The sequence below is a fragment of the Rhinopithecus roxellana genome, chromosome 18, assembly GCF_007565055.1.
Source record: "Rhinopithecus roxellana isolate Shanxi Qingling chromosome 18, ASM756505v1, whole genome shotgun sequence".
Taxonomy (NCBI): domain Eukaryota; kingdom Metazoa; phylum Chordata; class Mammalia; order Primates; family Cercopithecidae; genus Rhinopithecus; species Rhinopithecus roxellana.
In genome coordinates, this window is record NC_044566.1 from 69,268,316 (window position 1) to 69,283,258 (window position 14,943).

Below are 14,943 nucleotides of genomic sequence, written 5' to 3' on the forward strand. Positions count from 1 at the left end.
ATTGTGATATTTATTGAGAAGACACAGTTTGAAGTATTAATTTATTTTTTATATATTTATACTGTAAAAGTTCAAATTAAATGTGATATTGTATTTAAATTTATGGTGAATTACGTAGTCAAAATGGTAATCTTAGAACTCAGAAAATAAGATTTTTTTTTTTCTCCTAGCAGAATTGGGAAAACATAGATGGTTTCTGTGATGGAAACTATTATATGAGTATTTTTAAACCTTTTGTTGTCTTTTTTTTCTTTTTTTTTTTTTTTTTTTTGAGACGGAGTCTCACTCTGTCACCAGGCTGGAGTGCAGTGGCGCAATCTTGGCTCACTGCAACCTCTGCTTCCTGAGTTCAAGCGATTCTTCTGCCTCAGCCTCCCAAGTAGCTGGGACTACAGGCACACGCCACCATACCCAGCTAATTTTTGTATTTTTAGTAGAGACGGAGTTTCACCGTGTTGGCCGGGATGGTCTCTTGACCTCATGATTCGCCCACCTTAGCCTCCCAAAGTGCTGGGATTACAGGTGGGAGCCACCGTGCCTGGCTGTTTTCAAAATATTTTAACACAAAATCTTCAAAAAGGCAAAAAATAACTTCTACAGTATTAAAAAGTAGGATCTACATGCTCTGGGCTCCAAATAGGGTCATGTAGTGCTGAAGTTCTTTTCGTCACCGGGGAAAGCCTGCATACTCTGTCAGCATCAGAGCATCAAACACGCAGGAATGCATGAGGAGTAACAACCTCACTAGACTCCTCGGGCTCCTACACTGGCTCTGCCACATTACTAGCTTGTAGGACCCAAAACAAGTTATTTGATTTCTTTGTGTTTCAGTTTCCCCATTTGTAAAATGGGACAGTGCCTGGCATGTAGTAGGCATTTAGTAAATATTAGCCTTGCTAAGTGCAGCACAGCTCCCAGGTCTTTTGGAATTTCTTCAGTATAAATATTTACTTCAAGGTAATTGTCCACTGAGACAGTTCCATCACCAATCCTCGGTGGCTATTCTCTTTTAATCCCAAAGTGACCTGTCTCCTAATGTGTCTCCCTAAAAACAACAAAACACCACTACCAACAAAGGTGTTTTACCTATTCAGTAGTAATAGTTACTTACTGTACTGGTGTGCTTTATTTGCCCTAACAAAATACTACAGGCTGGGTGGCTTAAACAGCAGTTTGTTTTCTTGTAGTTGCGGAGGCTAGAAGCCTAATATCGAGGTGCTGTCAGGGTTAGTTTCCTCTGAGGCCTCTTTTTTTTTTTAATTTTTATTATTATTATTATTTTTTTTATTTTTATTTTTTTTATTTTTTTTATTTTTTTGAGACGGAGTCTCGCTCTGTCACCCAGGCTGGAGTGCAGTGGCCGGATCTCAGCTCACTGCAAGCTCCGCCTCCCGGGTTTACGCCATTCTCCTGCCTCAGCCTCCCGAGTAGCTGGGACTACAGGCGCCGCCACCTCGCCCGGCTAGTTTTTTGTATTTTTAGTAGAGACGGGGTTTCACCGTGTTAGCCAGGATGGTCTCGATCTCCTGACCTCGTGATCCGCCCGTCTCGGCCTCCCAAAGTGCTGGGATTACAGGCTTGAGCCACTGCGCCCGGTCATGAGGCCTCTTTCTTTGGCTTGCAGATAGCCTCCTTCTTCCTGTCTCATCAGATGATCATTTCAGAGACACTCCTGGTGTCTCTCTATATGTCCTCATCATCTCTTCTTGGGAGGACGCCAGTCAGATTCGATTAGGGCCCTCATTTTAACCTAATTACTTCTTAAAAGGCCTTATCTCCAAGTACAGTCATGTGTACTGTGAAACACCACTACCAACAAAGGTGTTTTACTTATTCAGTAGTAATAGGGTTTGTGTCATGTGTAATAGTAATAGTAATAGTAATAGTAATAGTCATGTGTCACTTAATTAGCGGGATATGCTCTGAAAAAATGCGTCATTAGGCGATTTCATTGTTCTGCCATCACGGAGTGTACTTACACTAGCCCAGATGGTAGAACCTAAACACACCAGGCTGTGTGTAGCCTATTGCTTCTGGGCTACAAACCTATACAGCATGTTGCTATACTGAATAGTATAGGCAACTGTAACACAATGCTAAATATTTGTATATCTGAGCATATTAAATAGAAAAGGTATGGTAAATATATGGAATAAACATAGAAAAGGTACAGTAAAAATACGGAATAAATGATTCTTAAAAAATGGCTGTTCTGCCTATGGAGTAGCCATTCTTTATTCCTTTACTCTCTTAATAAACTTGCTTTCACTTTATGGACTCACCCCAAATTCTTTCTTATTCAAGCCTGCCCCCTCGCCCCAAAACAAAGATAAAAAATGGTACACTTATATGTATAGGGCTCTTAGCATGAATGGGGCTTGCAGGTCTGGACCTTGCTCAGGGCGTCAGTGAGTAGTGAGTGAATGTGAAGGCCTAGGACGTTAGTGTACACTACTGTAGACTATAAGCACTGTACACGTAGGCTACATACAGGCTACATTCACTTTATAAAACATTTTACTTTCTTCAGTTAACCTTAGTTTACTGTAAGTTTTTTACATTATGAACTTTTTTACTATTGTAAAAACACTTAAAATACACATTGTACACCTGTACAAAAATATTTTTATTCTTATTCTATAAGCTTTTTTCTATTTTTAAAAATTGTTTTTTACTTTTTCACCTTTTAGGTTCGGGGGCACATGTGTAGGTTTGTTACATGGGTAAATTGCATGTGACTGAGGTTTGGTGTGTGAATGATCTCATCACCCAGATACAGAGCATAGTTACCTGATAGTTTTTCACCCCTTCCCTCACCTCACCCTCCCCTCACCTCACCCTCCCTCCTCTAGTAGTTCCCGGGATCTATTGTTGCCATCTTTATGTCCATGTTTATCCAATGTTTAGCACCTACTTTTAAGTGAGAACATGTGGTATTTGGTTTTCTGTTCCTGTGTTAATTTATTTAGGGATAATGGCCTCCAGCTGCATCCATGTTGCTGCAAAAGACATTTTATTCTTTTTAATGGCTGTGTAGCATTCCATGGTGTATATGTACCACATTTTCTTCGTCCAGTCCACTGTTGCTGGGCATCTAGGTTGACTCCATGCTACTGTGAATAGTGCTGCAATGGACATACAAATACATGTTTCTTTTTGTAAACTAAGACACATTTACATTAGCCTAGGTCTACACAGGTTTAGGATCATGAATATCATTGTCTTCCACCTCCACATTTTATCGCACTAGAAAGTCTTCAGGGAGGCCAGGCATGGTGGCTTATGCCTGTAATCACAACACTTTTGGGAGGCCAAGGTGGACATACAGATCACTGGAGGCCAGGAGTTCAAGACCAGCCTAGCCAACGTGGCGAAACCTTGTCCCTACCAAAAAAAATACAAAACTTAGCTGGGTGTGGTGGTGCGTGCCTGTCGTCCCAGCTGCCTGGAAGGCTGAGACATGAGAATTGCTTGAATCTGGGAGATGGAGGTTGCAGTGAGCCAAAATCCTGCCACTGCGCTTCAGCCTGGGCACTATGAGACTCTGTCTCAAAAAAAAATTATTTGGGGCAAAACTCACATAGAGCTGCCTCTCCTAGGATAACAGTACCTTTCAGACTACCTCCTGAAGGATCTGCCTGAGGATATTTTACAGTTAACTTAAAAAAATAAGTCGAGGGGGTACACTCTAAAATTATGATAAAAAGCGTAATGTAATAAAAACATAGCCAGTTATAGAGGCATTTATTATCAAACATTGTGTGCTGCATATAATGATATTTGCTAGACTTGTATGATACTGGCAGCGTGATACATGTATGTATACCAGCATCACCACACACACATGAGTAATGCACATTGTGCTACAACATTATGAAGGTTGTGTGTCACTAGGTGATAGGGATTTTTCAAATGCATGATAATCTTATATATGCTGTCTGTTACTGACTGTGACATCATCATGCAGCATGTGACTGTACAGTCACATTCCAAGGTACGGGGTTAGGGCTTCCGCATAGGAATTTTGGGGGAACGCAATTTAGTCCATAACACTGTTACTACTCTGGCAGTAGTTGCTTACTCAGGATGAAGTCTTTACTCTCAGAGATTTGTCATCTGGTTAATCAGATAGATTAATTTTTTAAAATTGATATTTAATGAAGTAGATTGGCTTTTGATTTTTTATACTGAGATGGAGCCTCACTCTGTCATCCAGGCTAGAGTGCCTTGGTGTGATCTCAGCTCACTGCAGCCTCCACCTCCCAGGCTCAAGCAATTCTGCTGCCTCACCCTCCCAAGTAGCTGGGATTACAGGTGTGTGCCACCACGCCCAACAGATTTTTTGTATTTTTAGTAGAGATGGGGTTTCACCATGTTGGCCAGGCTGGTCTTGAATCCCTGACCTCAGTGATCTGTCTGCCTCTGCCTCCCAAAGTGTTGGGATTACAGGCGTGAGCCACCGTGCCTGGCCACTAATTTTTATATTTTTAGTAAAATTTAGTAAATTTTAGTAAAACAAAGTAGATTGTTTTTATAAAGAAAGCAGTGATATTAGTTCATAGATCAGAAGCCAAAGAGTGGGTTGTGTGTCCTTCTTTAGTTGTACATTTTGTTAATTTACACAATCATTTATTCATGTGTTTACCAAATAGTTAATAAGGGCCTCTGCAGTACCAGGCATTATGCTAGGAGCTGGCCATGCAGCCATGAGAATAAATACGTAGTACCTGCCATTGTCAGGTTCGCCACCTGGTATATATTTAAGACATTTATGTCTCTGGATTGTAAAGACACATAATCCAGACATAATCCATTCCTCTAGGATGTTAGCTCTTGGGAGGTATTACTATTAGACCATAGTAGTTACAAGTACTGGCTTTATGTTTTAAAAGTTAATTTATTAATTGCTGATTCTACCACTTCCTAGGAATGTAACCTTGAGCAAATTATTTAACCTCCTTAAATCCCTGTTTTCTCCTTTGTAAAATAGGGGTTATATAAAGATTTCACAGGGCTAATTCATGATTAAATGAGATAATACATGTCACATGCCTAGTACCATACTTGGCATCTGGGAGAAGTGCTTAATCAAATTATTGCTGCAGTTTTTTGAATACAGGAGTGAAATGAAACCTTTCATTGGAGGTAAAATTCAGGAGACACTAAGAATAACTTTATATGTAGGTTTCTAATACTTGTGGAGATCTTTTGCCAACGCTTTGGAATGTGTTGGTTTTTTATAATTTACACCCTGCCAATTACTAGAAATTTGAAATAGCTGTCTAGCTTAAGAGTGTGTTCCAATTTTGAGGTAATAGAAAAACACTGAACTAGAATTAAGACTACCTTAGCATGAACTTTGGCTCTTTGAGCCAGCTGGGAGACCCAGGATTACCGCAAAGTGTGGACTTTCCCTGTCAGATTATTTGTGTTGTTTATTAATTAGGGAATGGTCAATTTTAGATACTAGCATTTAGGTTTCTGAGGGTTGGTATATAATTGCTAAAGTCTTATAAGTTTGAAAATTATATTCTAAAAGCAGAAATAATATAACCTGAACTTAATCTTGCTTCTGAATAAAATAATTATCACACCAGAGAATAATCTTTAATATGTGACTGAATATTTAATTGATTTATGGTCTTTGCTGAAGTTCATTTCAAAGCCCCCAATATAGTGTTTAACTTTACATTTACATTGATTCTTATTTTTGTGGCAGTGTTCTCACAAAAAGCACTGAAGTTACAAGTTTTAAGATCTTGATTTTCTCACCTGGCTGTCCAGTATTTGAAGCACATTTGGAAGGCACTGTTGAAACATGTTTTAACTGATAAAGACAGTATCGGGCTTCATGAGAGGCTTTTCTTGTCGTTTTCGTTTTTGCTTGGCAGGGTTAGGGGTACTTTTTGACTGGATGGATTGTTAGGCCACTTTGGTTATCATAAGATAAGAAGATAAAATATTTTAAATAAAATAACATCCTTTTATGAGATGAGAAATCACAAACTCATGAAAATATGCTCTCCTTGGATACTTCTCTCTGTTTAAGTTCTTTGTTATTTTATGAAAAGTTACAAAATTTTAATCAACTTTACTATGTAATTTAAATGCCTGAAATTAGGTACTGTATCTCACAGGGTTGCAGAACTTAATTTTCATATGATAATTGGTGTTAATGAATGTTGCATCTTCTAATGTTGCAAATACTTTGATATTTTCTAAAAAGGATTACGAACTACAGATTTGTTTCAAGTTCAATTGTTATGTGATGTCAAAGCATAGACAACTTGCAGAATGGGAGAAAGTTTTATAAATCATATTTGATAAGGGGTTAGTATCTAGACTATGTAAAGAACTCCTACAACTCAGCAGCAACAACAAAACAACCTGATTCAAAAATGGGCAAAAGACTTATTAAATAGACATTTCTCCAAAGACGATCTACAAATGGTCAGTAGGCACATGAAAAGATGTTCAACACCATTATTGACTAGGGAAATGCAAACCAAAACCACAGTGAGATACTACTTCATATTCATTAGGATATATGTTAATTTTCAAGGAAAAAAAGGGGGAAATAACCAGTGTTGGTGAGGATATGAAGAAATTGGAATGCGCATGCATTGCAGATGGGAATGTAAAATGATACAGCTGCAAGTTTGGTGGTTTCTTAAAAAGTTAAACACAGAGCAATCATTTGATCCAGGATTTCCACTCTTGGGTTTGTGCTCAAAGCATTGAAAGCAGGGAGTTTCAACAGATAGTATATACTAATGTTCATAACAGCATTAATCACAATAACCAGAGGTGAAAACAACCCGTGGACATCAACAGATGAATGGATAAACAAAATGTGATATATATATAGATGTGCATAGAGTGGAATGTATTTATCCATGCAAGAATGAAACAGGCTAAGTGAAGTAAGCCTGGCATGAAAGGATACGTATTGTGTGGTTCCACTTACATGAAATATCTAGATTAGGAAGATTCTTAGGGACAGATAGTAGAGTAGAGGTTACCAGGGCCTTGGGGAAAAAGGCAGTGGGGTTATCGTGTAATTCGTGGGTCCCGTCAGCACCGGGACTGTTAGGAATTGGGCCGCACAGCAGGAGGTGAGCCACAGGCAAGCGAGCATTACCACCTGAGCTCTGCCTCCTGTCAGATTAGCAGCGGCATTAGATTCTCATAGGAGCTTGAACCCTGTTGTGAACTGCGCATGTGAAGGATCTAGGTTGCGTGCTCCTTCTGAGAATCTAATGCCTAATGAATGATCTGAGGTGAAACGGTTTCATCTTGAAACCATCCACCATCCACCCCTCTCCGCAGCCCCAGCCCCAGCCCTAGCCCTGCACTTCCACCCCATTATCCATGGAAAATTTGTCTTCCATAAAACTGGTTTCTGATGCCAAAAAGGTTGGGGACCGCTGGTTTAATGGATTCAGAGTTCCTGTTTGGGATGACAAAAAAAATTCTAAAATGGATAGTGGTGATGATCACAGAACATTGTGAGTATACTTATAGGATGCCACTGAATTGTACACTTAAAAATGATTAAAGTGGTCATTTTTATGTTATATGTATTTTACCACAATCAAAAAGTTAAAATAACCAACCAAACAACAACAAAATGGATTTACTCAGATATACCTGTTCAGTGTCTTTTCCTCACAGATTTTTTCTCATTTGTTACTGAAGTATCTGTCTCAAAATTGCGTAGGTGCTTATTAGATTTTTAAGATTGATTACCCGTGGGTTTGTATTGCCTTTGAATTACAAATGGTGTGGGGGTTTTTAGCATTATTTTTGTGACAGAAATTGTTAATGGATCTCCTTTGTTTTGCAGTTACTTCGAGAGCTTAAGCATCCAAACGTCATTTCTCTTCAAAAGGTGTTTCTGTCTCATGCTGATAGGAAGGTGTGGCTTCTGTTTGACTATGCTGAACATGACCTCTGGGTAAGGTGAATTGCTGGCAGACATGAGCAAACAGTTAGTGATTGTTAAGAGTCACTAAAACCAATTAGGTGTTCCCCTTATTATGAGACTTACATTCTTAAAATAAAAGTAACCTCATAGAGTGTGGTTGGTGGCATTACCAAGGCTAGAGTGTTTGACTTTGTATTATTGCTTTTCAACATTGTCAGTTTGATCTTTTAACAGATACTAAAGAAAACAATAGAATCTCAGGAGTGTTCAACAACTATTCAATATTGCTTCATATAGTTTTTTGATGACATGAAAAATAACTGTAGTATCTATAAAATTTTGCTTTAAAATAGAAAAGTAGCATATTTCCTTTTATTTCATCATATAAAGGGAATATAAAATGAGAAGGTGGTATCCTCATGTAGGAGGACGAATATGCTATCTTTGGAGAGATCTAATAGTTCTACCATTATTTATCGTATAGCATTTGGCAAGTCTTTTAATGGCTTTGAAGCTGTAGTTTATCCCATCTGTAAAATGTAATACTTTCTTTCCTTTTTTAGCAACGTTTTTCTGAGGAACAATCTTGTAGTTGAAAAGTTTTATTAATGAAATATACAGATGTAGGAAACTATTATTAATTATTAACTATTCACAATTGAATTTAATATCCTAATGCTTATTTTCATTGACAGTAATTCAATATAGTATAGTCATGCACCATATAATGTTACTGTCAACTAGGGACTGCATATATGATAGTGGTCTCATAAGATTATAGTACCATATTGTTACTGTACCTTTTCTATGTTTACATAGAAAATTAAGCTAACACACTTAATTACTACTGTGTCACAATTGCCTTCCTTATTCAGTACAGTAACGTGCAGGTTTGTAGCCTAGGAGCAGTAGGTTATACCATATAGCCTGGGTTTGTGGTAAAGTCTATCATCTAGGTTTATGTAAGTACACTCTGTGATGTTTACACAACTGCAAAATTGCCTAAGACACATTTTTCAGAATGTATCCCTTCATTAAGTAGTGCATGACTGCATTGTACTTACTTGAATTGGGCATAATCTTGCATTGGAGGAATTCTTTGTGGATGAGAGCTCTATTAAAAAATGAGATTGGTGTGAAAATAAATTTTAATATCTCTTGAGACTTTTAGTTATTCTTTGTTTTCTGACCTGTGATAAGAATAGTTTTAGGTCAAGTTTAGTGGGTCACACCTGTAGTCCCAGCACTTTGGGAGGCCAAGGCAGGAAGATCACTTGAGCCAAAGGGTTTGAGACAAGCCTGGGCCACATGGCAAGACTCTGTCTCTACAAAAAAAAAAAAAAAAAAAAAAAATGGCTGAGCTCAGTGGCACACGCCTGTGGTCCCAGCTATTCATAGGACTGAAGCCCAGGAAGTCGAGGCTGCAGTGGGTCCTGTTCACGCTGTTGCACTCCAGCCCGGCTAAGTTTTGTATTTTTGGTAGAGACAGGGTTTCGCCATGTTGGCCAGGCTGGTCTCTTAGCTCCTGATGTCAGGTGATCTGCTCACCTCGGCCTCCCAAAGTGCTGGGATTACAGGCCTGAGCCACTGAGCCCAGCCAGTTTATTAGTTTATCTAATGCAATGCAGAAAATGATGCTATATTGAAAAAAATTACTGTAAAATAAGAGCTTAAATTAATCTTGTCTAAGTAGCTGAAATTCAAACACCAGCCTCAGTATTTTGCGGTTTACTAAGCAGATTATTTTTTAAATTGGTATTTGAGGAACTCTCAGGTAACTATGAAATTTGCTGTTTTGTTAAATATAACATTTATGTTTTAAAAAAAAATCTGAAACGTTAACCTTGCAGATAAGACTGAGATATATATATGTGTGTGTGTGTGTGTATATATACACACACATATATATACAGAAAATCTATAACAGGATAGCCAAAGTAATTTTGAAACATATTCACAAAATTTACATTCTTACCAATCTGTATAAAGAACATCTGTTAATACAGATTATAGTTTAAGAAACAAGTAAACCAAACCTCTAACATTACCTTGTGTTAATTCGTTAAGAATTACTTTACTCCTGTGTACTGGTTTTTTAATGATATTTAATAATGTCTTTAAACATTGTATTGATTTGCATACTAATCTATATTTACTAAATTAGCATGGCAATGCTTTTTATTTTGTATACATGAAATAATCTCTCTTTTATGAAACTCTTTCAAAGGTCCATGCTGATTATTAATTTTTTCTTCTTCTTTTTTTAATCTTTGGTTCTTCTGTTCTTCTATTTTAAAATAAGTCTAATCGGATCAACCCTGTTAAATCAGCGTGGCCAGTATTAAATTGGACACTCACCATACTGAGCCTCATAAGAAATAAAGTCATATAATTTAAACTTAAGGCATATTCCAGGCTGGTTCATAACAAGATTTGTGATAAACCACAGTAGAGTGTAGAAGATAGTATAATATCACTCAATGTGATTTCTAGCTGCTAGTTTGTAATATTTAATTTTACATGTAGGTACAATGATTATACTTTAGCAAATTTTATTGCATGTAATATTGTACAGTGTATATAGTTCATTAGCTTTATCATCATCTTAATATTATTTAAGCCAAATAAGTATTTTTAATGTTCATTTTCATTGAAAACAAATGATAATTTAGCCTACTAAAACCCACTCCTTTATCTATTTTAATTGGAATGTCAAAGTGAATTGGTAGGGGTTAGGCAGCAGAGGGTAACAAGGCAGTCGCAATAAAAATAGTTATTTTTAAAAATCACTTAAGCGTTGGTGAGATTTCATGGTATGTATACTTTGCATTTGTTATGTAGCCCTGGAATATAAAGCAAATGACAGTAGGGTTTGTCATTTTAAAATGTTGGTAAAAGAAATCACTTGTAATACTCTAATAAAGTGTACATGAAGAAATATATATGAAATTGATTAATTACCTTACCTCTCCTACATACCTGCCCACCTCGGCCTCCCAAAGTGCTGGAATTACAGGCGTGAGCCACCACGCCCGGCCCAAGAATCTTCTTAAGGAGAACAGACTTGATTGTCACATCATATTTTAGGACAGGTGACAAAACAGTCTAGATACTAAATTGTTGTAGCTCTGTTTTGTTTGCCTGCTATTAAATACCTTGAAAAAAAGACTGAGAGGAAAATTAAAGTAGATTAATGCTGCTCATTTAGATTAGTCACACTATATAGGTGCAAACTGCTACACTTTACCTTCTCATGGATATTTGCTATCTATTTTACCTTGGAGAGTAAAGCTCCTTTACTCATTAATCATTAGTTATTCCTTACTTGTATCATATTCTGTGTATCATAAGAAAATAGCAAGTGAAAATGTTAACTTATAATGTTAAATATCTCTTATTTTTATTGTGTTTACTGATTTCAAGAACATGCTTAATATTTACTTACATATATTGGCCAAGGGTCTGCTCTGTGCAATATTAGGTTCAGGGATATGTACAGTGGTGTGCAAGGCATAGTTGACTGCAGCCAAGTTATAGATTTTCCTGCAGTTTAAAAGTGATCTAATTAAGAAAATGAGTCCTATCAAGAGCATTTGAAACTTTTCAAAAACTTGTAAGGCACATTTATTTATAAAGTAATTTTTCTGTGTATAAAGTTGTGCTTTGTTTTACTGGATGTCCAACAACATTATACATAGAGAGCTTTGATGGATGGTACAAGGCAGTTTTTTTTTCCCTCATATTTTTCCATTTTTCCATTGTGAACTGGCATGTCATTTCTTTGTGCTTGTGTGTGTTTTATTGAAGCATCTCCCCACTTGCTTTCTTTATAACCTATGTTATAAATAGGTTCTCATTCTATGCCATGTCAGCCAGCCAGAAGTATCTCTTGAACTTTGTTTTTTTTTTTTTTCATTGTATCTACCAGATAAACAGGAATCAAATATACTCTGAAAGTAATTGATTTTTAATTATGCTGTAAAAATAAAAGCACAGTATTTCCTAATTCCTTATTGTGATAATTTACTTCCTGAAATGCTGTCATATGATTAGGAAATGGAATTTTAGCCTCAGTTATTAGGGAATTTTAAAGTTGTTTATGTTATTCAGCAGAGTATGAAATTGTATTTTCAGTATCTGTGGGAATCCCTGAGTGTTTCTTTTTCTGTTAGGAAAATATTACATATCAAATTATCTTTTCCTTTTTTTTAAGCTTCTGGTGATATTTTATTCTTTCTTTCAGCATATAATCAAGTTTCACAGAGCTTCTAAAGCAAACAAGAAGCCAGTTCAGTTACCTCGGGGAATGGTGAAGTCACTGTTGTATCAGATCCTAGATGGTATTCACTACCTGCATGCTAACTGGGTGTTGCACAGAGATTTGGTAAGTTGATCTGTAATTGGTTTAAACTAGAAAGATGCATTACAGTTGGATACTTTTCTGGTTGTCTGTAGATACCAGTGCTATATGTAGGCCTGCAAACCTTATAGAGGTAGTGAGAATGCTACGTTCTCAAAAAATGGCCTAGTAGTGTTTTTATATAATGCATCCTGCTTCTCTGACATACACTAGATGGTATTTATTTTGAAGTGAAATAAGACACGTTTGTTTTCCTAAGCTTCTGTTTCCTTTTAACTTCATAAATAAAGCATTAACTTGCTTTACATTGATTATTAGATGCAAGGCAAACTGTATAAATTTGTATATTTATAATAACTTGAAAATAAAATTTTTGGAGCCTACTGCATACTTATTTACACTTTAGAAAAGGAAAATGTTAATTCAATATGCTTATATTTTAAGCCCCTCTATGTTAGTAGCAGTCTGTTGGCCAACAGCCTTTATTCATCGTAATTGAAGTATATTATTAGAAGCCTTGCTGTATTCAGGTGCATTGAACTTTTAAGAATTTAAAAACGTAAGAAATTGACTTTTTAATTTAATGTGTCAAAGTCATTTATGCCTTTTTTCACCCATCTTGCACAGGGGTCCCCAGCCCCCAGGCCACAGACCAGTCCATGGCCCAGTAGGAACCAGTCCACACAGCGGGAGGTGAGCGGTGGGTGAGCATTACCACCTGAGCTCAGCCTCCTGTCAGATCAGTGGCAGCATTAGATTTTCATAGGAGGCAGAACCCTATTGTGAACTGCACATGTGGGGGTTCTAGACTGCACACTCCTTTTGAGAATCTAATGCCTTACGATCTGAGGTGGTACCGTTTCATACTGAAACCATCCCTTCCCACCCCACTGTGTGGAAAAACTGTCTTCCATGAAACTGGTCCCTGGTGCCAAAACGATTGGGGACCACTGATCTAGCGTATTATTATTCATTAAATTTTCATGGATTTCAGTTACCTAAACTTCAAATTGCCCTTTCTTACTACATAATTACATTGCTTTTATAGTTCTTTTCTTTGTAAAGATAGTAACTATAATATTTATAACGGCACCTTCATTTCAAACAAATATAAACATAATACTGAAAGTGATGATTGTCTCTAATCACCTGTATACAAAGGAAATATCCTGTAGGCCATGAGGCAGAGCCCATCTGGTCTCTCGCAAAGATGTTCTTCACGAATTTAGTGAGCTCAGTCTCTGGCCTTCAAATGTGCTGTTCCAGTGGCACAGTTTCTACTTCTTTCTTCTAGCTTTAGGAAATTGCCTTGTAGCACATTTAATGTTAGTTAGTTACTTTATCTCCAGTTCTCATACCTACAAAGCATTTAGAGTAGGACCAATAACACAGCAGAAATTTGGTTGAACTTGTTTCTTTATGCAAACTTTTATTTTTAATAGAGTTAGAATATTTTACTTATAAAAATAGATTTACAGGCCGGGCGCGATGGCTCGTACCTGTAATCCCAGCACTTTGGGAGGCTGAGGCAGGGTGGATCACAAGGTCAGGAGTTCAAGATCAGACTGGCCAAGATGGTGAAACCCTGTCTCTACTAAAAATACAAAAAATTAGCCGGTGTGGTGGTAGGCACCTGTAATTCCAGCTACTCTGGAGGCTGAGGCAGAGAATTACTTGAACGTGGGAGGCGGAGGTTGCAGTGAGTCAAGATGGCACCACTGCACTCCAGCCTGGACGACAGAGCGAAACTCCATCTCTAAAAAACAAAACAAAACAAAAAATAGATTTACATAACAGAAATCAGGCAAATCCTTTGGCATTTTATGAAGCTGAAAATAAATTTTGGCCATTGGGGTGGAGTCAAATTAGGGAAAAACATTTCTACTTTTGAGCTACCTGTCCTTTTTATGATCTCTAAAAGAAAAAACTGTGGCTAAAGGGCATGTTTTTCCCCATCGAGTCAGTTATGCTAAGATAGGTCTACATTTTCTTTTTCTTGTAAATTATTTTTTCACTTGAAGTACATATGCATATTAGGTAAATACAGACTGATTTTTAAAACCAATATTTAAATTTCATGTAATAATATAAATATACTTAAGCCACTTAGAGTAGTATTAAGTATAGTAGTGAAAATTATGATACCAAGTTTCTTTTATCTCTCTTATGGTAAAGCTCTTCCTACTAATGCACCTTAAGTAGATTCTCTTTGACATAGGGTTAGTGTAGAACCAATCATTTCAGAAGGCTCTGTTAGTAGTGTACTAAGTGGCGGAGAGTGGAAGGATCGGTGCCCCCTAATATAGGCGACAAGGGATGCATTGTCTGTAGATGATTTAAAAATAATAATAAAGCATACTAAAAGTTAGTTGCTTTTTATTGTCACCATATGCTGACAGTTCTGAACAATTTCAGTAATAAAATATTTCTCTACAGTGAGGCAAATCACTCTTACTCCTCCATCCCTCTTGCCATTATTTAAAGTTTATTAATCCAAAAAGTTCTGCGGTGTCTACTGCTATCTTCTTTGATTTCCATATTTGAGTGAGATTTTCCGTATTTTCTGTGCATGACTTCTTAGTGTTCTTTATAAACGTCTGACCCTTCTGTGTATCTCAGGCACACAGAAGTCCACTGAACCATTGTTTCATGAAAA

At 37.0% G+C, this 14,943-nt stretch overlaps 1 protein-coding gene across 3 annotated transcripts in view; it reads left to right on the top strand.

The window, feature by feature from the left end:
- The window catches only part of CDK8 (cyclin dependent kinase 8), a 152,175-nt gene that overhangs the window by 85,744 nt on the left and 51,488 nt on the right, over positions 1 to 14,943 (top strand). For all 3 annotated transcript variants that reach the window (XM_030922241.1, XM_010360186.2, XM_010360187.2), the window contains exons 3-4: positions 7,847 to 7,957; positions 12,171 to 12,311. Coding sequence is in view for 2 of the 3 variants with exons in the window: in XM_010360186.2 (XP_010358488.1) it covers positions 7,847 to 7,957; positions 12,171 to 12,311 (252 nt within the window). In the remaining variant the exon portion in view is untranslated. The remainder of the gene's footprint in view (positions 1 to 7,846; positions 7,958 to 12,170; positions 12,312 to 14,943) is intronic.